This window comes from Aquarana catesbeiana, linkage group LG06 (genome assembly GCF_042186555.1).
Source record: "Aquarana catesbeiana isolate 2022-GZ linkage group LG06, ASM4218655v1, whole genome shotgun sequence".
Classification (NCBI taxonomy): domain Eukaryota; kingdom Metazoa; phylum Chordata; class Amphibia; order Anura; family Ranidae; genus Aquarana; species Aquarana catesbeiana.
This window is the reverse complement of record NC_133329.1, coordinates 347,621,591-347,646,433: the sequence shown is the minus strand read 5'-3', so window position 1 is coordinate 347,646,433 and position 24,843 is coordinate 347,621,591. Positions and strand designations below refer to the sequence as shown.

Below are 24,843 nucleotides of genomic sequence, written 5' to 3'. Positions count from 1 at the left end.
CCAAGATTTTAATGGTAAAATTGGTTCTTAGCAAAAAAAAAAAAAAAAACAACTCATTTCAAGGCCAATCAGCTTCCCATTCATCAGGGCCCAGGAATTCTGATTGTGTTTAAATTGACTCAAATAAGCAGATACCAGATAGATACACCATATTACCAAAAGCATTGTGACGCCTGCCTTTACATGCACATGCCTTTAATGGCATCCCAGTCTTATAAATCTTATCTTATGATTATTGAGTTGCCCCCTCCCTTTGCAGCTATACCAGCTTTAACCCTTCTGGGAAGGCTGTCCACTATATATAGCGCCGCTGTACCACCAGCGCCCGCACGCCTCAGTGTGAAAGTAGCCTAAGTGTTCCCTTCACTGGAACTAAGAAGCCAAGCCCAACCCCTGAAAAACAACCCCACACCATAATTCTCCCCCCCCCCACCAAATTATTTGGGCCAGTGCACACAGCAAGGTTCAGAAAGATATGGATGAGCGAATTTCGGGTGGAGGAACTTGACTGGCCTGCACAGAGTCCTGACCTTAACCCAATAGAACACCATTTGGAATGAATTACAGCGGAGACTGCAAGCCGGGCCTTCTCGTCCAACATCAGTGCCTGACCTCACAAATGCGCTTCTGAAGAATGGTCAAACATTCCCATAGGCACATTCCTAAAACTTGTGGACAGCCTTCTCAGGAGAGTTGAAGCTGTTATAGCTGCAAAGAGTGGGCCAACTCAATATGGAACCCTATGGACTAATACTGGGATGCCATTAAAGTTCACGTGCGTGTAAAGGCAGGCGTCCGAAAATTTTTGACAATATAGTGTATATAATGGCTATTGTATTCAGGCAGCTGAACACCCACGTCTGTTGGAATTCAGTGGCACCTCTGAACAGTGACTGCATCTGATAGCTTTCAGCTTGTGTTCAGCCAATAATTTTCCACCCAACTCCTTCGGGTTGTCAAGCCTTGTGGTGCTTGCAGTACTTCAGCAGAAGTCAATTGAAATTTGAGTTGTGTATGGCCAGCCTGACTAGTGCTGCCCTCAGTGAGTCCCATCTTCACACTATTTGAGAGCTTCACCAGCCAAAGAATCTCAGCATCTGACATTTCCTGGTGCTATTGGCATCCCCCTACTGTGTACTATGTCTACTATGTCTGATGCTGAATATTCCAGAGGTTACTGTAATTCTATAAGAAAGCAAAGATCAGAGTCACCGATGGTGGGACCGGTGGGGGGGGCTGTAGGCTGTCACTGGGACAAAAAGTGAAAAGAAAACTCTCCAACTGAGACAAAGGTATTCATAATACATGTTTTTAAACTGAACTCCTGGATAAGCAAATTTAGCCTAAATATAACAGGTATATATGTTTTTTTCTTGAATCTTGATGTCCTTTGTATTCACTGTTCAGTAATCCAGTGTGAAATAATACCTCTGTGCAGGAGTTTCCTGTAATAAAGACCAGTTACTGCTACTCTCTCTCCTTCTGCAAGGTGACTGGTCTTGTATCCGCCCCCTGCCTGTAGTGGGTGGAGCCTGCTCAGTTCCTCCCACAGATCAGTTCTCTGTGCAGGCTATGTACAGCAATGTCATGGCATCACTGCTACTTCTACAAGGTAATATCTGGGTTTGCAAAGGCATTAGATGCACACAAAGTGGATTTACATCCGTTGTGGCTATTGAAAAATATATTTAAAACAAAGTTTTTGTATTTGAGGCTCAGCTTTAAATTTGTATTGATTTCTGTGTCCTTGTTAGGAGATTTACCTTTACTTCCTGTGTCGGTGACAGGTAAGGCAGGAAGTGAGTGGAAATCTCTGCTGTTGGCACACAGACAACAATATTAGCATAGCAGGGGATTAATCTTTACCCATATCAGAAAAAAAAAAGTTTTGGCTGGAGTTCTACTATAAGTTATTTATATGTTATGAAAGATTGCGGACATAAAACAAAAGACATATTGGGGTGGATTTACTTTGCAAATGCAGTTGCACTTCTTTTCCCCAGAGCTTAGTGACAAGTATATGACAGTTACAAATATATGCCTTTTAGTAAAATAATACAATTGCAGAGCTTTAAAATAATAAAATATATAGCTGGTCTTGAGAAATGTGTGGTTTAAAAAGGGATGTCACGATAATAAATCATTGGCTGTATCCTGGCAAATGCTATAATGGTAACAAAAAATTCTACTTTTGGTAGCAAAATGTAGAAGAGCTGCATTCAGGGCCCATTTACATTTATGTGTTAAAGCAGTAATCAACCCCCCCAAAAAAAGTAATATATTGCAGCTTACCAATCATTAGATGTGGCATCTGCATCAGTTTTCTGTGGTTTGCCTCTTCCATGTAAATTGATACATTCTGCTGGAGAACTTGTGCTTTGAAAAACAACAGACTTGCTGGCCGGATCACTAGGTAAAAAATGGAAGAAAGACTAAAAAAAAAAAGAGAACTAATACAGCCATCACATCTTAGAATTGGTAAACTGCAATATAAAGCTGCTTTTGGCTTTTATATAGCCAATTGTAATTGACGGTCTTCTGATGTATGGAAATGTCCCAAAAATTGCAGTGACAAGTCACACTTTTTTGCTGCACTGCCATGCTTTGTGTTGGAATCCATGTGCATTGTGTTATGCATGTAGCATGTGTTACATAAATGCATGTGTTGATGTGTGCGTTCCACAATGCTAGGTGTAAATTGGCCCTAGAAGTAAGGATTTGCCTTCTACAGTGCCATTCAACAGGGATGTTACTTTGAAGGGGTGGGGGGGATATGGGTCCATACTTTATTTTTGACATAGTGGCACCTGTCAAGGGATTTTATATAGAACTCATATAAATTAGGAATAAAAAATGAAAATAAATAAAAAAAAAAAAAAAATATATATATATATATATATATATATATATATATATATATATAAATTTATTCATATATATATATATATATATTCATATGTATGTGTATATATATTATAATATATATATATATATATATATATATAATATATATATAATATATATATATATAATATATATATATATATATAGTATATATAATATATATATAAACTATATATATATATATACTATTATATAATATATATATATATAGAATATATATATATATATATACTATATAATTATATTATATATATATATATATATGTGTCATACTGTCATTTCGTTTCCTGTGTTCCTGAATACAGTTGCTAGAAAGTTAACTTTAATTAAACATCTCACCGTGTTTTTTTTTTTTTATTGTTTTTTTTTTAATCAGCGGGCTTAGGAAAGTTCTAATCTTGTCCAACTCTGCTCCGTGATAGAGCTCAGAGATTCCAGCGTGCATTTGTACATTCCATCAAAGTGTTTTCTGCAAGGGAGGCTGTTGTGCTGTAAAGGTGGTTTGATAAGAGCCCTGCACCACCAACCCCAGACCTGTACCACCAACCTCCACCAATACATTATTCCATAGAAGGTATTTGGGTGTACACATATTCCTGTACCACCCTGTACCACCATTAAACCAGGGAAATTTCTGACCACTTGCAACATACATTATAAATCAGAATGTCACAGCTAGACTATCACTTAGAAATAAGCTTTTAGCACCAAGCAGATCGTAATTTTACATTGACATGTCTTCCTGCTCATTGATTGTAACACATAACATAGGAAGGAGCTAAATTATAGTAGTACTGTGTTATATTGTACTGTATATTGTATTGTATATTGTATTGTATTGTATATTGTATTGTGGTATAAAGTGTCAATGTTGCTCATAGCATCCAATTAGTTCCTTTCTAGGCTGTACTGGATAAATTGTTTCTATAGAAAACTCATCCTCCTTATAGTCACTTTCCAGACCTTTTTATTATCTGTACAAGAAAACGCTATGGCTTCAGACTAAACCACCAACCACACACTTTGCAATTTGAATGAACAATTTTCTTTGGAACTAACGACAGTCATGTAGTGCAAGAGCCGATCTGACTAAATACAAACTGAGTAATTTGTTAAGGCTACAACTACATAGTCTTTGTAGATCTAAAGGACATAAAATAGAATTGCATATTTTAAATGAAATGATTGTTTTTATATAGCAGTCTGATTATTTCAAACAGCTTTCAAAAATCACTGAAAATATCAAAGTTTTAAATTGTTTTAATGCATTGATTTTATTTCTGTACATTAGTGCGATCTCTTTACATACAGTACGTGTCTAAAAAATAACGGCTATTCATTCTCTGTAGGGTAAACTGAGTGCACATTCTGACTTTAGCACAGCTGTAGCTTTTGCTGGATAGCAATTTAGCACTTTAATAGAAGTGCACATTTTAGCATGGATACTTACGGTACAATGTAGGTTCCTTCTTCTCCCCCTGTAAAATATCATATTTAAAAAATATATATACGGTATTTAATTTCACCAACATTTTGCTTTCAGATTTTTCTTTTTTTTGTAGCAGTCATACGACTATTTTCTGACTACCAACTAATACAAAAAAGCTTTAGCAATAAAAACAGCTGGCAAAGTCCTTCTGAAAACCAGTAAAGTAAGGGTCCGTTCACATGGGTGGCTGGGAGTGGCTGATGACAAGAAATAGTGGTTCTTGCTGGCAGAGTTATATGGTGTATGCACAAAGTGTGTGCAAAAAGCCGATATATATAATATTGTTAAAGATAATGGGACGCCTGCCTTTACACGCATGTGAACTTTAATGGCATCCCAGTCTTATGCCGCGTACACACGGTCTGACTTTTCGGCTACAAAAGTCCGACAGCCCGTCCGACAGACTTTCGACGGACTTTTGGCGGACTTGCGGCAGACTTTCTAACGAACGGACTTGCCTACATACGATCACACAAAAGTCCGACGGATTCGTACGTGATGACGTACACTGGAATAAAATAAGGAAGTTGATAGCCAGTAGCCAATAGCTGCCCTAGCGTGGGTTTTTGTCCGTCGGACTAGCATACAGACGAGCGGATCTCTGGGTCCGGCGGAGTTACGACGTAAAGATTTGCAGCATGTTCCAAATCTAAAGTCCGTCAGATTTGTGGCTGGAAAAGTCCGTCGAAAGTCCGGGGAAGCCCACACACGATCGGATTGTCAACCGGCTTTGGTCCGTCGGCGTCCGTCGGACTTTTGTAGACGAAAAGTCCGACCGTGTGTACGTGGCATTAGTCTGTAGGGTTCAATATGGAGTTGGCCCACCCTTTGCAGCTATAACATCTTCAACTCTTCTGGGAAGTCTGTCTACAAGGTTTAGGAGTGTGTCTATGGGAATGTTTGACCATTCTTCCAGAAGCACATTTGTGAGGTCAGGCACTGATATTGGATGAGAAGGCCTGGCTCACAGTCTCCCTTCTAATTCATCTCAAAGGTGTTCTATTGGGTTGAGGTCAGTCTCAGACTCTGTGCAGGCCAGTTAAGTTTCTCCACCCCAAACTTGCTCATCCATGTCTTTCTGAAGCTTGCTTTGTGCACTGGTCCAAATCATTTGGTGGAGGGGGGATTATGGTGTGGGGTTGTTTTTCAGGGGTTGGGCTTGGCCCGTTAGTTCCAGTGAAGGTAACTCTTAAGGCGTCAGCAAACCAAGACATTTTGGACAATTTCATGCTCCCAACTTTGTGAGAACAATTTGGGGATGGCCCCTTCCTGTTCCAATATGACTGCACACCAGTGCACAAAGCAAGGTTATAAAGACATGGTGGAGGAACTTGACTGGCCTGCACAAAGTCCTGACCTCAACCCGATAGAACACCTTTGAGATGAATTAGAAGGGAGACTGCGGACCAGGCCTTCTCGTCCAAATGCACTGACCTCACAAATGCGCTTCTGGAAGAATGGTCAAACATTCTCATAGACACAATCCTAAACCTTGTGGACAGCCTTCCCAGAATAGTTGAAGCTTTTATAGCTGCAAAGGATGGGCCAACTCAATATTGAACCATTGAACCCTATGGACTAAGACTGCGATGCCATTAAAGTTCATGTGTGTATAAAGGCAGGTGTCCCAATGTTTCTGAGAATATAGTATATATATATATATATATATATATATATATATATATATATATATATAGGGCTTTTTTTCTCAAAGAATAGGTGCAGGAACTCAGCCACGTTCATTTCATTGCCTAGAATAAATTGTTATTCTGGCCAGTAAAATCAATCAACGCCCAAGAGCTTGAAGCACACATTTTTTCTGCCAAAACACTGCTGCCATTTAGGAGAGGTGTCAAAACTTCCAGTGTGCATGAGGCCTTAAAATAAATTAGGAGGAACTCAGAAGCATGCCAGTTATGGCTGTGTGTAAAAACCCTGTATAACTACAGCGATGTGTATTTATTTGTATACAATTTGATAGTTCCTCTCCTTTAGCATCTATGGGGTTTATTTGATAAGACAGATAATAATGCCTAAACAACATTGGTAGAGAAAACCAAATTGACTGATTGATTGATTGATTGATTGATTGCTATTGGTTATTTTGCTTAAAATCATAGCAATTTGTATCCCCTGATTAAAGAGTACCTGTCAGGATGACCATTACCAATGACTGCTCACTTTCTGAAATAGGAAGAAGGACACCTTTTAGTGCTCTAAAATCTCTATCAATCTCTATGTCAGTCTATATGGCCATGCACAGATAGGCGTTTACAGGTGTATCCGAAGAGGAGCATTGGAGGCATCAGTTACACATTCAAGAGAGGAGAGTTTGACCAGACACTCCTAAATGCCTGTAAATGCGCCTAAACGCTAGGCGTGCTTAGTGCTTGAGCATTCATCCAAATGGCCAGAATAAATGATTATTCTGGCCAATGGAATGAATGAATGTCCAAATGCTTAACGTGCATAAATGCTCCTAAACTCATGTGCCTTAGGCACGTTTTTTCAGCTGCTTATTTCCTGCCAGGAGCAAAAGCATCCAGAGGAGTGTGCATGCGGCCTAAGAGCAACAAAAAGCAAAGCAAAAAAAACCTAAATACTTTTGGTAGTTATATGGTAGGAGGGCAACAAAAGCCTGTGAGCCCTGGTTTGGGGGTTTTATCTGGAGTACAAGTTTATATAATAAAGTAGAGGAAGTAACAGTAATGTGCATTCATATCTATATCAACCAATCAAACTCTGACTCTCCAATGCCCAAAGTAGTAAGAATAGTTACAAACATCTTCAGATTTGGTCATTTGCATGTTAGCCTTCAACTTTTTGGGAACACCTTCTGTGTGTGTGTAAATCTTGTTTATTACATAGTTAATGTGTTTGATGTTTGCTTTGTTTAGGATGTTCATCAAGTGACTTCCGTTGTGCGAATGGACGCTGTATTCCGTTAAGTTGGAGGTGTGATAGGGCTGCAGACTGTACAGATAATTCAGATGAGATTGGCTGCCGTAAGTACCTTTAATTTCTCTCCCTTCATTGAAAATGAATGATGACTATGTTCATTAGTATACATAAATGCATCTGCAAACACTGCTTACATTAGTCCATAGTGGTTAGTTACCTTAAACTTGACTTATTCTGTAACATTGAAAATAGTTTTCAGCTTGTCCAACCCAGTTCTTTGGTTCTAATGAGTGTCAGGAACCCCAGCATTTATATCCACACATGTGGCACCGACACCTCAATTCAGTCATCATGGAATGTGTCCGGGCAGATGTTGATTGTCCAAGAACAAGATGGGAGGTGTGTAAGTTGTGCCTATCCCTTGCTGCCAGGAAGTCTGCATAGGTGTTGGTCATTTAATTTACATGACTGAATGTTTAAATTGTTGTCAAGTCACCAGGGTAGAGTTATGAAAGTGGCAATGTATGTGAAAGACATACAGTATATTCACTTGGCAAGGGGATTTGCCTCAGAGCTACTTTAAGTGCATATAGTGAAGCTCTGTAGACTTTCATCCTTCAAACATGTGCAACCAAAATGTTATTTTCCTTGCACGTGATTGGGTATTCTTTGTAAAGAGAAACTGCACCACATTCACCGAGTTCTGGAGAAAATTTCCTTGTAAAGTGAACAGCTAGTTCCTTTATTAAATTAACCTCATGGTGTTGACGGTCTCCTATCCTTTTTAGGGATAATTCTTCCATTTTGACAGGGGTGGCCTCTTTCACACCTCTTTCCAACCAGTTGTCCTCTCTGTCCAAAATGTGCACCTCACTGAAAATGTACACCTCCTCTAGGACATTCAGCATCTGCCTTGACCATTCAATGGTGATTGGATTAAGCTGCCGATGCCACATGTGCTCTGGCTGGGGCATTCATCTCCCAAAGCATACATCCACAAATTATAACGCCAGCCCCTCCATGTACGCTTGATAAAGAAATCCTTTTATTGGCTACATGTAAAGTGACGCAACATCAGAAATGTAATGTATTTCGACTTATACAGCCTTCCTCATAGCACGCCTCGCACTGAACACTGTTATTTAGGGGATGGGGGCCAAGGGATGTTAGTCGGTATTTGCATATGTTTTCCGCTGGCTTTGATGATGAATTGCAGAGATAAAAACATAACTGGACTAAAGGGTTTTTTGTATATTTGCCTGTTTTCACACTTTATTATTTGCGAAATTGCGCACACCGTATAATTCACCCTAAAGCTTAGCTACAGGAATTGGGAAAAAATCTGCCTTTGCAGTGGGCATCCCCCCATCCTCATGCATTTAAAAGGGCTAGATGCTAAAGTCTAGGATTGCAGGAATAAGAAGAAATACTTCCCTTTTCCGCACTCCAGCAAGTTCTCTTTAGTGGTGCAGCCAGACCCCCACAGTTTCCTCAATATTGCACAGAACTGATCTCTTACCCCTTCATTGGCAGTCCCCCACCAGGGCTCCCCCTCCTTCTTCTTACAAGTGCAAGCCTGTGCTATGGGGGCACCTGTGCTGTGTTGGCATTAGGGATGAGCCCACAGTTAGAGTCAAGCGTAACTTCATCTTGAACATCGGGTGTTCGTTTGTTTTAAAACGAACCAAACATATGATGCGTTCGCGGAAAATTTGAACGCCACGGAATGCCCCATAATGCATTGCGAGATCGCAGTGCATTGCTGTATGATGATTGGCCAAAGCAGGCACCTGACCTGCATGCTTTGGCCAATCACAACACGCTCTGCTGACAGAGCCATAATTGGCCAAAGGCAGGGTACCTTTGGTCAATCATGGCTCAGGGGGACTAAGTCCACTCCCCACACTATATAAGGCTGTTTACAGACTGCCGTGTGTGCGCAGTACATTTACTGCTGGCAGGCAGCAGCCCCAGGCACCGCAATGTACTCTTACATCGTTGTGCACTTCCTGGTTTAGAGAGGCCTGCATGCATGCACCCCCTGCTGACCTGTACTGTGAGTGGACACAGCACAAGTTTGTTAGCAGGTCACAGCAAATCATTTTGGCTGTACACCTGCTGATCGACTGTGGCCAATAACAGCACAGAAATATGTGTGTTAGTAAACACAACACGCAAATCTGGCTTGATTTCTCCCTACTATCAGTTACCGTTCACAGCTGAGAGCAGAGAGAGATCCAGCCAGATGATCTGTAAGTAAAAGCAGTACATATGCACTTGTTAGACACACAGTTAACCCCTTGATTGCACTCCTGTCACCCAGCCAGTGTCATTAGTACAGTGTACAGTTTTATCACTGATCACTGAATAAGTGTCACTAGCGACGTCGATGTCAGTTAGTCAGTTAGTGTCCCTCCAGCCAGTATCAGTTAATGCCAGATTGTCCGCCACACTATCACAGTCACACTATAAGCCGCTGATTACCACTGATATTAGTATAGTGTCTGTATGGACTATACTAGTGTCCCTAATAGTATAATGTCTCCAAAAATGCAGGATCAGCCCTGATCAATGCCAGCACTTGCGACATGTAGCAGAATACATTTTGGCCTAAATGTATTAAAAAAATTGATTTTATTGGATATGTTTTATAACAAAGTATATATATTTTTTTCTTAATTTCAGCCTTTTTTCACTTATATAATAAAAAAATAAAAACCCAATCGTCATCAAATACCATCAAAGAAAACTCTATTTATGTGAAAAAAATATATAAATTTAATTTGCGTACAGTGTGGCATGACTGCGCAATTACCAGTTAAAGTAGCACAGTGCAGAATGGCAAAAAATGCCCTGGTCATGAAGGGGGTAAAACCTTCTGGAGGTCAAGTGGTTAGCATTTGAAATAAATGGTTTGCATGGAACCAAGGAAAGTAGCTTAAACTTCAGCTTTAAATAGTGTCATAAATAGACATCTACCTAATACTTTCTGTATAATTTATTCCATCAGCTCCACAGTCTTGTGCAGCAACCCAGTTCCAATGTGGTGGTGGAGAGTGCATTGCTCGATCTTGGGTCTGCGATGATGAAGACGACTGTAATGATGGCTCCGATGAACAGCACTGCCGTAAGTTATAAAACAAACCACTAAAGACTGCAGATATATGTAGAAGGGCCCTTTCACACTGCTTGTAAAGCACATTGACTGTAGGGCATGATTAGAAATAATCTCAACTTTCATCAAACCATACTGAATTTAAGTGTGTGGAACTTATAGCGTATGGTTATATCAAAACAAGTTAAATGGGGAGACCACCTATACTGATTATTTTACTCTGGTGAAGAGGGCATGTCCCTCGAAATGCATCAGTAGTAGTTCAACCCATGTCAGGACCCTAGAAGTTCCATCTGTGGGATTACCATTCTGTTCCCTGGGTTTTGTACAATGCTTTTATACCTTGGCTCTTGTGAGTATGTACTCACTCATTTTTATATTTTAATAAAATGTTGACAGTATTGCTTTAGGCTTATGCGCCATTCTGTTTTGTTTGTTAGGTGGAGCCCTATATGTTTTGGATGCTCCAACAGTGATCTCTCTATTCCATAATTTCCCTCCTCTGTACACATTTTGCAGCCATGGAAAAATGTTACCCTACTTGTCGCTTTCTACAGGTAGTACTGCTACCAAATGCAACCCATTCCAGTGAATGGAGCCATGCTTCAACCGCCATGCAACCACATGCAGTGCAGTGTTGGACAGTGGTTTAGTGCTTGTAGGGTGGTGGTCCTCAAAATTGTACAGCAAAAAGAAGAAGCCAAGCTTGAAAGGATATGCTAGAATTATAAGGAGAGGTGGGAGAGCCTGTGTAGTATGTGGATTGTATTAGTAGGAATTTTTTAAGGTGAGAGTAGGCAAGTAAGTAACTTACATTTGGCAAGGTTGTGACTGAACAAGTGGTATGTAGATGCAACAGTTTGAGTATGCATGTGGAGAATATCCCTGTCTCCACGCAGGACAAAGGGTAGGTCACTTTCAATGCCTTGAGGAAACCAGTCCTAGGTCCTCATGGGGGACATCAAGAAGGTGATTGGCTGGTTTATAAAGGAGAATAAGTCTCATCGACTCTTCGAACGTCAGGCGCCAGTGGTGGCATGTGTTGATGTTTAAGATTGAGTCGAAGTCATTGTTTTTAATTCAGACATGAAATGTATTGATTACTTAACATATAGTTACATAGTTACATAGTAGGTGAGGTTGAAAAAAGACACATGTCCATCAAGTCCAACCTATGTGTGTGATTATGTGTCAGTATTACCTTACATATCCCTGTATGTTGCGGTCATTCAGGTGATTATCTAATAGTTTCTTGAAGCTATCAATGCTCCCCGCTGAGACCACCGCCTGTGGAAGGGAATTCCACATCCTTACCGCTCTTACAGTAAAGAACCCTCTACGTAGTTTAAGGTTAAACCTCTTTTCTTCTAATTGTAATGAGTGGCCCCGAGTCTTATTAAACTCTCTTCTGCGAAAAAGTTTTATCCCTATTGTGGGGTCACCAGTACAGTATTTGTAAATTGAAATCATATCCCCTCTCAAGCATCTCTTCTCCAGAGAGAATAAGTTCAACACTCGCAACCTTTCCTCATAACTAAGATCCTCCAGACCCTTTATTAGCTTTGTTGCCCTTCTTTGTACTCGCTCCATTTCCAGTACATCCTTCCTGAGGACTGGTGCCCAGAACTGGACAGCATACTCCAGGTGCGGCCGGACCAGAGTCTTGTAGAGCGGGAGAATTATCGTTTTATCTCTGGAGTTGATCCCCCTTTTAATACATGCCAATATTCTGTTTGCCTTATTAGCAGCAGCTTGGCATTGCATGCCATTGCTGAGCCTATCATCTACTAGGATCCCCAGGTCCATTTCCATCCTAGATTCCCCCAGAGGTTCTCCCCCCAGTGTATAGATTGCATTCATATTTTTGCCACCCAAATGCATTATTTTACATTTTTCTACATTGAACATCATTTGCCATGTAGTCGCCCACCCCATTAATTTGTACAGGTCTTTTTTCAAGGTTTCCACATCCTGCGGAGAAGTTATTGCCCTACCTAGCTTAGTATCGTCTGCAAATACAGAGATTGAACTGTTTATCCCATCCTCCAGATCGTTTATAAACAAATTAAATAGGATTGGTCCCAGCACAGAACCCTGGGGAACCCCACTACCCACCCCTGACCATTCTGAGTACTCCCCATTTATCACCACCCTCTGAACACGCCCTTGTAGCCAGTTTTCAATCCAGGTACTCACCCTATGGTCCATGCCAACGGACCCTATTTTGTACAGTAAACGTTTATGGGGAACTGTGTCAAATGCTTTTGCAAAATCCAGATATACCACGTCTACGGGCCTTCCTTTATCTAGATGGCAACTCACCTCCTCATAGAAAGTTAATAGATTGGTTTGGCAAGAACGATTCTTCATGAATCCATGCTGATTACTGCTAATGATACCGTTCTTATTACTAAAATCTTGTATATAGTCCCTTATCATCCCCTCCAAGATTTTACATACTATTGATGTTAGGCTAACTGGTCTGTAATTCCCAGGGATGTTTTTTGGGCCCTTTTTAAATATTGGTGCTACATTGGCTTTTCTCCAATCAGCTGGTACCATTCCAGTCAATAGACTGTCTGTAAAAATTAGGAACAACGGTCTGGCAATCACCTGACTGAGTTCCCTAAGTACCCTCGGATGCAAGCCACCTGGTCCCGGTGATTTATTAATGTTAAGTTTCTCAAGTCTAATTTTAATTCCGTCCTCTGTTAACCATGGAGGTGCTTCCTGTGTTGTGTCATGAGGATAAACACTGCAGTTTTGGTTACTGAAGCCCCCCGATTCACTCGTGAAGACTGAGGAGAAGAATAAATTCAATACCTTTGCCATCTCCCCATCCTTTGTAACCAGATGTCCTTCCTCGTTCTTTATGGGGCCAATATGGTCTGTCCTCCCTTTTTTACTGTTTACATACTTAAAGAATTTCTTGGGATTTTTTTTGCTCTCCTCCGCTATGTGTCTTTCATGTTCTATCTTAGCCGTCCTAATTGCACCCTTACATTTCTTATTGCATTCTTTATAAAGTCTGAATGCTGAGGATGATCCCTCAACCTTGTATTTTTTGAAGGCCTTCTCCTTTGCTTTTATATGCATTTTTAATACAAGCTTTGTACAAGACAAGACAAGCTTTGTAGTTAAAAAGAAATCACTTCCTCAGTTTAGCGGTGTTTAGGGAAAGAGTTCTACCCTTGTTTATTTACATGAGAAAAAGAAGAGAAAGTTGGGACTTTAAATGAGGCCTATTGCGAAAACGTCAAATTGCCTCCATCCCTAATTTGCGAGAAAACATGAGGTTAAGACTTTGAGTGGCATGCAGTTGGAAAGCAAATGAACACTGTGGTTCTAATAAAAAATATTTTATTGTTACACATGCATATACAAACATTGTAGGGCACAGTGGTTCAAAGTTGCTAGCAACCCACTAATTTCTTAATCCATAGTGGCATAGCATATAGTACATGATTGATCAAGATGTATTAAATGAAATAAGTTAATTTGAGTAGATAAAAATAGATTGTAAACACATGACTAGCATCTGGAGCTCAATGCGTTTCGTGGCTGGTTGCCACTCATCAGGAGCAGATATACAGAAGATGTCTCTAGGAAAAATTTCCTTGCAAAGTACAACTTTTCTTGAAAATTGAACAGCAATTTTTTCTTTATTAAATCAGTACAAAAGCGTAGTGTCCATAGACAAAGGGCAGTTTCCCTTGACTACGTCTCACGTTTCGTCCAATACAACTGGCTGCTATGGGTCAGAGACCATTGCACATAGTCATTGCACTTTGCACTACCTGAATGAAAACCTTTAAACAATAAATAAATAGCAGAGAAGCTCTGGGTTTAATTGTGTACAACTATAAAAAAAAACCCACAAATATAAGTAAATAAACTAAAATCACCTATTTGTTGTGTCTTTATTGTGAAATGTTTTTTTTTTTAGGAAAATAATGACCAAATACATTTGGTCTTCATAGTCAAAGTCATTTTTACTGTACTCTATGTATATCTATATATCTGGCACAGCTTGTAATGAAATGTTTTTTTTTTCTAGCTGGCAGAACTTGCTCCAGTCGACAGTTCACGTGCTCCAGTGGTCAGTGCATCCCAACAGCTTACAAGTGTGACCGAATGAAAGACTGCACAGATGGCTCAGACGAACGCAACTGCCGTAAGTCCTTCTTGCCCTTGGCACGGTATATGATAACTGTTCTAGCAAGTGTTCAAGATCAAATCTCTCTCGTGTAAAAAGCAGAAAAGGGATGTGGAGATGTTGTCACAGAAAGCAGCTAAATCCCATATCAATCCCATGTCATTATGTAGTTCAAATTTGAAAATTAAAGTAAGCCCAATAGAACACTTTAAATATTTTGGCTTGCTAAAAAGTACCTGACTCTGAAAATAAGTATTTCAGAATGGGAAAAGACTTGGGAAGTGAATACACTAGAAAGGCAATGGTGTTGCAAAATTATTTCAGCCTATTATATACTGTATATAAAGATGAATATTTTGGGCTTACTTTAAAGTTTCAAAAATTGAAGATGGTGTATAGGCGCTGCTACTTTGAATCAAAATACTCAATTCTTATATATATATATATAGATATCTATATAGATATATCTATATAGATATCTATATATATATATATATATATATATAGATAGATAGATAGATAGATAGATAGATAGATAGATAGATAGATAGAGATATATCTATATCTATATCTATATTTATCTATATATATATATATATATATATATATATATATATATACCAAAAAGTGCACAATCCTAAACATGAAAAATTTAAAAAATTTAAAAAAAATAATTAATAATCAAATAAATTGTCTATAAGTGCTCTTGTGTAGATCCATGAATATCCGTGCTGTTCTGCTGTGTGTTCTCTTACAACAAAGGAAAATGTAAGCCTCTTGGACCCCAGGTTATCGGGATCAAACATGCTTAGTTGTTATTGAAATCAACAATGTTCCACTCCTCCTTCAGCTCCAACGAGAGACCCTCCTCCTGTTATAATGATAACTTTGCCTGGATATGGAAATACTTCTCATATGAGCACAAGAATGTATTAAGAAGGGAGAAACTTCCCTTCTAATTCCCTTCTAAATAGTGCAATATGTAAACGAGCAGTTATTAAACAAATCTCATTGCACCTTACAGAGATAAATGAAGATATTTCAAACAAAACACAGCCGCGGAGCTCGTCCTGCAGGCTGGTGCGTGGAGACGTCACATATTGCAGCTTCACCCGACACATTTCCCCATAAGAGGCATCGACTGGGAATGGTGTCTACTGTACATATATCACAAGTGCAGCTAGCAAACTACAAAGTAATAATTCTGGTCTGTGTTTAATGGCTTTTTCACAGGCGAACCTGATAGGACCCTCCAATTTCCTCTATGGAGTGGTGGGTGTCAACGAACATGTATCCGTTGACACCCGTCGACATCTGATCCTATCCCCTAAAAACAGACAGATGGGGATCCATTTCCTATCTGTCTGGTAGCTCAAATAGGATGGCAGTGTACATCTGACAGCCCATAGAGGAGAGTGGGCTGTGTCTACTCTTCATAAGCGGAGTGGACACGGATCAGCCATCCGCCTGCTCAGCAGGGATCAGCGGACAGATTCCCCACTTAGCAGGCAGACTCCAACGGAGCTCATCTTGTGTGTAAGGGGCCTTAAGTTTACAACCATGAGGGCAACTTCTACAGTATGACAACTGGTGTATTAGGGTAGAGATAGCGCTAACAACTTCCTAGAGCCCACAACGTTTAAAGTGATTCTAAAGGCTGGACCTTGTATTAAGGTAAAAAATGTCCCTGCAGTTGTATCGCCCCCCTTAACCTACCCTCTGCGCTTACCTGAGCGTAATCTCGATCCAGCACTGTGCCTATCTGCAGTGGTTCTCTACTTTTCTCTATGCTCACTCACAGAGGCAGCAGTGGGAGCCATTGATTATTGCTGCCAATCGAAACCTGTGAGCAGAGAACAGGGAGCGGGGCTGAGCTGTGCTCTGTGTGACAATAGATGCACATAGCCCACAGATGTGCCCCCATAGGTGGCACCAAAAAAAGTTTGAGCCCAGAGCACCAACAGGGTACCCAGTAAAGACCAGGTTCAGGACGCTCTGTTCAATACCATTTCACAGAACAGGTAAGTATCAAATGTTTATTATTTAAATTTTACAAAAAAACTTTAAAACAATTTTATTTATAAATTAGTTCACAGTAGGACGACACAGAACTTCCACCTTATTTTGGGGGTGAAAGGGACTCCAAAATTCTTAACATGGTATAAGCACCGGGGATGATCCATAATGTTTTGCAAAGAGCCTTGGATCTGTTCGGCATAGGACTTCTCTTATTTGCCTTTAAATATACCAGTGAAAGCATTTGTATCTGTTCTAACAGTGAAAAAAAAATACTTGTTGATATTATAGGACATTTAGAGCTGTCCTGTGCTTTCTACCTGTGTCATCTCAAAGAAACTTTTTAGCCCTCTCTGTTCTTCTCTTGGCCTACAAGTCAATTAGTCCATATGTGGTGCATACGAAGACGGTGGGAGAGTTTGAATAGTTTAGTAAAAGACAAAGGACAGGGCTGACACCAATCAGTCCACAAAAAAATGATGTGTGTCATCAGCCCACAATAGTAAATTAAGAGTTTAGTGTATTTCTGGCAGATTAACTGGCATTTCTATGAACTTGCAGGGTCTTTAAAGGCATAACACATGGGTATATGTGCAAGTATTGCAGAGATGCACTGTATATATATTTTTGGCCTTGACCTACGCTTTAAGATTAAGAAATCCTCATTAAATAAGGCTTTAGTTTATAGTTGCAACATTGTTGTTGATGTTGGAACTTGCATACTGTACATCCCTCCATATTATAGGAATGTTCATGGTGAAACCTTTGGTAATGAAAAGCTTGCTCGAAGGCAAATAGAAAACAAAGAAGGCAAGCAAAAGTGTACTATAATGAAGTGCTGTTACTAAAAAGGATGGTGTGAATAAACATAAAATGAGAATGTAATCATGTTGAGCTTGTTCAGGGCTGCTTCAGTAAAAGAGTTATTGTCTAACTGGAGCTGCAGTGTCTCTTTCTGGAAGACCAGAATCCACAAAAATACCTCTGAAATCCTGCAAAGCCGGTATTAAAATGAAACAATTAGTCTTCAGAAAACAAAGAAGTACGGTGTCAAAACAATAACTGTTATGTAGTAAACATAACAACTGTAATATTAAAATATAGTTTATTGGGGCATCTACAGAATAGCATACAGAAACAGCCTACACCCCACTATGATGTGCACAGTCCATGCTACAGGTCATTGGCAGAACCACTGTTTCTAATTCCAGCTGACCTTCATTATACAATTAACAATGTACAAAAACTGTCTAATAAGAGATCAAACCTAAACAACCCATTTGTACTGACTGTATATTATCTAATCCGGCTAACCTTTGCACTGCATAGTTTATGGCAGATCTAAGGATTAAATTCAGAATTGCATTGTGGTAACAAGAAAAGCAATGCACGTTATAGCACCATAAAAGTGGTAGTGTGTTGTAGTGCTGTTCGTTTCCAATAGCACCCCACAGCACTAGGAGAACGCTCATGTGCTGCAGCAACCCGCAACACACTACCGTGGTAGATTGCTGAAAATGACGTATTCTGGTGAATTGGCAGTCCATTCAAATGCATATGCTGAATATGAATATGAAATGAATATGTAACACATGTTAACGTGTAGTAATGCTCCCTTGTTAATGCAATGCACTAGAACAGAAAGATGTGACCTTCAAGGAGATTCTATAATTAGATTGTATAGCATAGGGGTCTCCAAACTGTCTAAACAATGGGCCTGTTTATTGTCCTTCAGGTTTTAGGGGGGTCAGACAGTGACTGGTGGAGCAGATAATGCCCTGCCGTTAATGGGACTAAACATTACCACCTTATTGGTTTTAATGGGAGGAGTAGCGCCCAATTGTTGGTATTAGTGGGATGAATATCACCCCATTGTTGGTATTGGTGGGTGGAATAGCACCCTACTGTTGGTATTAGGGGGAGGAATAGCAACCCATTATTGATTTTGGTGGATGGAATAGCACCCCATTGTTGGTATTGGTGGGAGGAGTAGCACCCTATTGTTGGTATTAGTGGGAGGAATAGCGCCCCTATTGTTGGTATTAGTGGGAGGAATAGCACCCTATTGTTGGTATTAGTGGGAGGAATAGCGCCCCATTGTTGGTATTGGTGGGTGGAATAGCACCTCATTGTTGGTATTGGTAGGAGGAATATCACCCTATTGTTGGTATTAGGGGAGGAATAGCAACCCATTGTTGGTATTAGTGGGAGGAATAGCGCCCCTATTATTGGTATTGGTGGGAGGAATAGCACCTCATTGTTGGTATTAGTGGGAGAAAAGCATCCCATTGTTAGTATCAGTGAGAGGAATAGTGCCCCATTGTTGGTATTAGTGGGAAGAATAGCGCCCCATTGTTTATATCAGTAGGAGGAATAGCACCCCATTGTTGGTATCAGTGGGTGGAATAGCACCGAATTGTTGGTATCAGTGGGTGAAATAGCGCCCCATTGTTGGTGTCAGTGGCAGGAATAGTACCCCGTTGTTGGTATAAGTGGCAGCAATAGTGCCCCATTGGTTGTATCAGTTACAGGAACAGTACCCCATTTTGGGTGTCACAGGGAGGAATAGTGCCCTATCACTGGTGTCAGTGGGAGGAATAGTGACCCAAGGGCTAGATAAAGGCAAGCACGATTAAGCAGATCACCGTTCTGTCAGTAGGGAAGGCATTGATCCTGTGTTCCTGCCAAGCAGGATCATGGATCAATGCCTTCCCCTTGTAAAAACACCTCCCACACAGTACACAAGCACTGGCTAGGCACACAGTTAACCCCTTGATCGCCCCTGATGTTAACCCCTTCCCAGCCAGTGTCATTAGTACAGTGACAGTGTATATTTTTAGCACTGATCACTGTATTAGTGTCGCTGGTCCCCAAATGTGTCAGAAGTGTCAGTTAGTGTCCTGACTGTCCGCCGTAATATCGCAGTCCCACTATAAGTCGCTGAATGCCGCCATTACTAGCAAAATAAGAAAAAAATTCCATAAATATATCCCATAGTTTGTAGCTGCTATAACTTTTGAGCAAACCAATCAATATATGCTTATTGGGATTTTTTTACCAGAAATATGTAGCAGAATACCAGGAACTGCAGTCTGGTCACATAATTTGTAATAAAACATCTTTGCCATTCTGAAGCTTCCTCCCAACCACTTTGCATATTATTTTATATATACTGTGATTCTGTACTTGCCAAATATTCTGTAGAAATCTCCCTCCACTGAGTCTGGCTGAAACCATTTTAACTGTGGGCAGCTGAAGCTGTTGCCTGTTCACTTCCTGGATTTACACAGACACACCTCCAGCCCTGCAGCTCTCATTGGCCCTCTTATGACTCACCCCCCTCCCTTCCTGGCAAACTCTCATGAGAGTGAGAGAGAGAGCTGTGCATGATGTCATAAGCCTAGGCTTTTTACCAGACACAAAACAAGAAGTGGGCTGTATAAGGTATTTACTGGCAGAAAAAAAATGTTTTACTATCCAAAGTTAAAACAACAAGGGCAGAAGATTTAATAGATGGAAAATGAAAAAATGACAGGAGTTCCACTTTAATTTATGAAGAAATTACATTATTAACATTTTTTATTGGATAGGTTTTATAGCAGAAAGTAAAAAAATGTGTTTTATTTTCAAAATTGTCGGTCTTTTTTTGTTTATAGCGCAAAAAAAAAAAATGCAGGTGATCAAATACCACCATAAGAAATCTCTATTTGTGGGGGAAAATGGACATAAATTTTATTTGGGTACAACATCGCATGACTGTGCAATTGTCAGTTAAACGAATGCAGTGCTATATCGCAAAAAATGGCCTGGTCAGAAAAAAAAAGGGGGGGGGGGGTAAATCTTTCGGAGGTCAAGTGGTTAATAAACAGATATATCAGAATGCTTTCAATGAGATATTTAATTGATCAAGGGGGGCCAAATAGGAGAAGTTCATTGTTAGGGTTTACATACACATATAGCAAATTCCAGCCTTTACCATTTGCAGACCTTGGTAGAAAAACATGTTTGTATTCGATTCTTGCGGAGCATTTCATACCCTTATCACCAAATTTGGCACTTTTCTTTCTGCAAATCACTTTGTACAAAACATGAGTAAAAAAATATTGTATTTGTTGGAAAAACTTCAAAGGCTTCTATTTAAGTAGAGGAAACTATCCCCAAGTAAGTCAAGTAGATTTGCAAACTGTAAGGTCCTCTTGTTTTTTTTAAAGAAAGTAAAGAGATTCTATGAGCCGTAGACATTATTCCTGGCCCCGCCATTCTGTGCTTGGATAGATCAAGCCAAGCAGCAGATAAGAACTCACGTTTGCCTTTGACTAAGGTATATTATTTTAGAGGCCAGTCAAGTGAAAAATTCTCCCAATATTAAGTAACTCGGCTCTTGGACAGGTCATAAAATGGGACAAGGAGTTTTTAAAGCCCAGTCCACTTTGCAGCTAATGGGATTAGCTTGGAGGAAAAACTACCCATGCAGACTAAGATAAACATCTGAGCAATGTTGTAGCTATAACCCATTTAATTAGAGTAGATGAAGTGTCTTTTTCATCCAACAGTGCGCTGCTGTTTTATGTGAAATAGCCATTACCGTCTCCTGTGGCGATAACATTCCTCGCATTTCACTGTTTGCATTGACAGTGCTACAAAATGTGCAAAAAAAAACTTTCCTTAAGGTGCTAAGAAATGAAGTAACCTTGCCATAGGGGCTTGTCATTCTGTACAGCCTAATGTACTTTACACGTTTCCACAATGCTTAGCCAATCAGGTGACACACACAGGGCAATTCAAAAAGACTTTCTTTGGAATTCCATCGTGTCTCTGCATGATAAATGTCAGTGCGGGTGACATATGTATGTACCCATAGCTCCCAACTGTCCCTGTTTTCGAGGGACTGTCCCTAATTTGGAGCAATGTCCCTCATTCCTCCTCATTTGTCCCTCATTTTGGTCTGATCTATATAGATGTATATAAAATGCACTTTTTATCTATCAAAAAGTGTTTTTCAGCGCTAAACCTTTCATCTGATTTCTAAATTGCTGCATTTGTAAATTCCAAAAGCCAATATAAAGGAATTGTAGTGGTAAGAAAAGCACTCGTGGGCTCAACCAATCTTGTTTTTCTGTACAATTCTACTTTAAGGGGGCGTGGCAAAGGGTGTGTCCCTATGACTGCATACTTTTGCTGATAGGTGTCCCTCATTCCCATCTCAGAAAGTTGAGAGGTATGTGTACCTGTTATAAATAGATGCATAAATTTGGGGCAAGCGCTGCATGTGGAGGTGTATTAAAGTGGGGCTCCACCCAAAAGGAGAAGTTCCACTTTTTTGCCTCCTCCGCTGCCACATTTGGCACCTTTTCGGGGGGGGGGGGGGGGGGGGTTGGGTACCTGTCAAACGCTGCAGCAAATTTCACCCCCCTTCTTCCTTCCTTCACTGCCGAGCCATGCAAAAAGCACAGCATGCTTTGCGCACGCATTGTAGGGAACTGGCTGTGAAGCCGCAAGGCTTCACTGTCGGTTTCCCTTAGCCAAGATGGCGGCGGCAGCACCCAAAAGCCGAAAAATCCGCTGGGGTGAAGACACCGCTGGATTCGTGGACAGGTAAGTGTCCTAATATTAAAAGTTAGCAGCTACGGTATTTGTAGCTGCTGACTTTTAATTTTTTTATGAAGTAGCCTGGAGCTCCGCTTTAAGACCATTGAGTGTCCTCAGTGCAGCTGAGCTCACAGCCACCACTGCACCCATCACAAGGCAACAGCAGAGGAGTTTTGAAGGTAGGTGAGCCTAGCCTAATGGGGAATTAGCAGGCAGTGCAGTAATGCATAGACAATACTCTGCCTGCTATTGAAAAAAAAAATCATATAGGTAAAACCTTGGATTGTGAGCATAATTTGTTCCAGAAACATGCTTGTAATCCAAAGCACTTGTATATCAAAGTGAATTTCCCCATAAGAAATAATGGAAACTCAAATGATTCGTTCCACAACCATTTATTAATAGGTCATTCAGTTTATAGTCCATATAAAAAGATGATATCAATGTGATAGGTTGTGTAACCAAAAAATGTTCATCCACAAATGGAAGCCTCCACAAGGGGATTAGAAGCAAAATCCAGCAGGGGCTAAAGCAGGGGTAGGAAACCTCGGCCCTCCAGCTGTTTTGAAACTACAAGTCCCATGAGATATTGCAAGTTGCCTACCCCTGAGCTACAGAGTGTAAAAGAGAAGAGAGGCGCCTCTAAGTGTAGCAATATGTTGCTAAATGTTGTACCTTCATTAAATGTAACCATATTGCTACACTTAGAGGCACCTCTCTTCTCTTTTATACTCAGTTGTGACACTACGCTATTTGTATATCAAAACATCGCTTGTATATCAAGTCAAAAGTTACTCTCAAACCAAGTTTTTACTGTATATAACTAAATAAAAGCTGGTCATTGTAAGCACCCATGTTAGTGTTAATTGGTTTGTCTCATCCCTGTAAACTGATACATCTGGAAGAAAGCTTGTACTTTTGAAAACCAACAGACTTAATGGCTGCATCACCAGATGAAAATAAAAGAAAGAATGCTTAAAAAAGAAAACAAATGCAGCCATCACATCTACAATTGGTTAGCTGCAATATCATAAATGTTTGCTTTTGGTTTTAATTCTGAAGCACAATTTGCAATAGTGCAGAACAACTGAATCTTGTAATGATGTCATTCCTGTGCTTTGTCCTCCCTGTAGAAGGATTCAGCAGGTGTTCTGATTAGTTCCTGAATATCACATTTTAGCCTATGACCTCTAAAACCGCCATGTATCATTTTACCTAATCTTGCCAGTGTGAGCCACATAAAGTGGTTTTGTGATGCATTAATCTGCTAGCACAGATTGGCAGGCGGCACAAAGCTTGCTTCCTGATATTACAGGTACCCATTTATAAGGCTCACTCTAATCTACCTGTATAGTTAATCCTGGGCTTTGCTATCATAAAAATCATCAGAACTACCTTTTAAAATGTACCTCATAGTCCCTATTCTATGTCCTGAGCATATTAACACTTTACAAACTGCTTAGAACCTGATATTACATGAAAATAGTGTTTAAAGCTAAACATTAGGCAGATATAAAAGACATTGGGGGTTATTTACTAAAGGCAAATCCACTGTGCACTGCAAGTGCGCTTGAAATTGCACTGAAAGTGCACTTGGAAGTGCAGTCGCTGTAAATTTGAGTGGTAGATGTGAAATGAGGGGAAGCTCTGCTGATTTTATCATCCAATCATGTGCAAGCTAAAATGCTGTTTTCTATTTTCCTTGCATGTCCCCCTCAGATCTACAGCGACTTTACTTCCAAGTGCACTTTTAGTGCACTTGTAGTGCAAAGTGGATTTGCCTTTAGTAAATAACCCCCATTGGGGTTACCTAAATTGCCCCGTATTTCCACATCCGTGATCAGGTCAGTATTGTTGGTAATCAGTAGATCCAGTAATGTTTTATTTCTAGTTGGTGCGTCTACCATCTGACCCATAAAATTGTCCTGCAAGACATTAAGGAACTGGCGAGCCTTAAATGAATGCGCAGTTCCCTCCGCCCAGTCTATGTCTGGATAATTAAAATCCCCCATTATGATAACACTTCCCATCCTTGCTGCTAATCCAAATTGTGATAGGAGATCTGTCTCCCCTTCCTCCCTCAGGTTAGGGGGCCTATAGCATACTCCCAGTATTAATTTCCCCTTAGCTTCATCCCTTTGGAGCTCTACCCATAAGGATTCTACCTCCTCTCTAGCTCCCTCAGTGATGTCATCCCTCACATTCACTTGTACATTATTCTTGATATATAGGCATACCCCTCCCTCTTTTTTACCCTCTCTATCCTTGCGGTATAGGGTATACCCTTGAATGTTTGCCAGCCAATCATGAGAGCTGTTGAACCAGGTCTCTGAAATTCCCACAAAATCCAAATCCTCCTCGTACAACAGTATCTCTAGTTCACCCATCTTATCCGCCATGCTCCTGGCATTGGTGAACATGCCACATAGTTTAGACCGGTCGCATATTGTCCTCGTATTGGGTGTTTCGAGATTGCAACTAGGACTTGCTACTATACTAACCTTGTGTTTTTGTGCTTTGGTTAACCTACCACTAATACCCCCAATACTACCCTCTGGAATATCTTCCGCGCTGGCTATCTCTGCCTCTGGGCCCTCCCCCCCATCACCTAGTTTAAAAACCCCTCTAACTTTTTGGCCATCTTCATTCCTGGCAGATCTGCACCCTCCTCAT

General features: G+C 40.3%; 1 protein-coding gene across 1 annotated transcript in view; it reads left to right on the top strand.

Annotated features, from left to right (window-relative positions):
* LRP2 (LDL receptor related protein 2) overlaps positions 1–24,843 on the top strand; it is a 375,159-nt gene that overhangs the window by 85,178 nt on the left and 265,138 nt on the right. Inside the window, exons 2-4 of the mRNA XM_073634007.1 lie at positions 7,291–7,398; positions 10,305–10,421; positions 14,467–14,583. Of these exons, the coding sequence (XP_073490108.1) occupies positions 7,291–7,398; positions 10,305–10,421; positions 14,467–14,583 (342 nt within the window). The remainder of the gene's footprint in view (positions 1–7,290; positions 7,399–10,304; positions 10,422–14,466; positions 14,584–24,843) is intronic.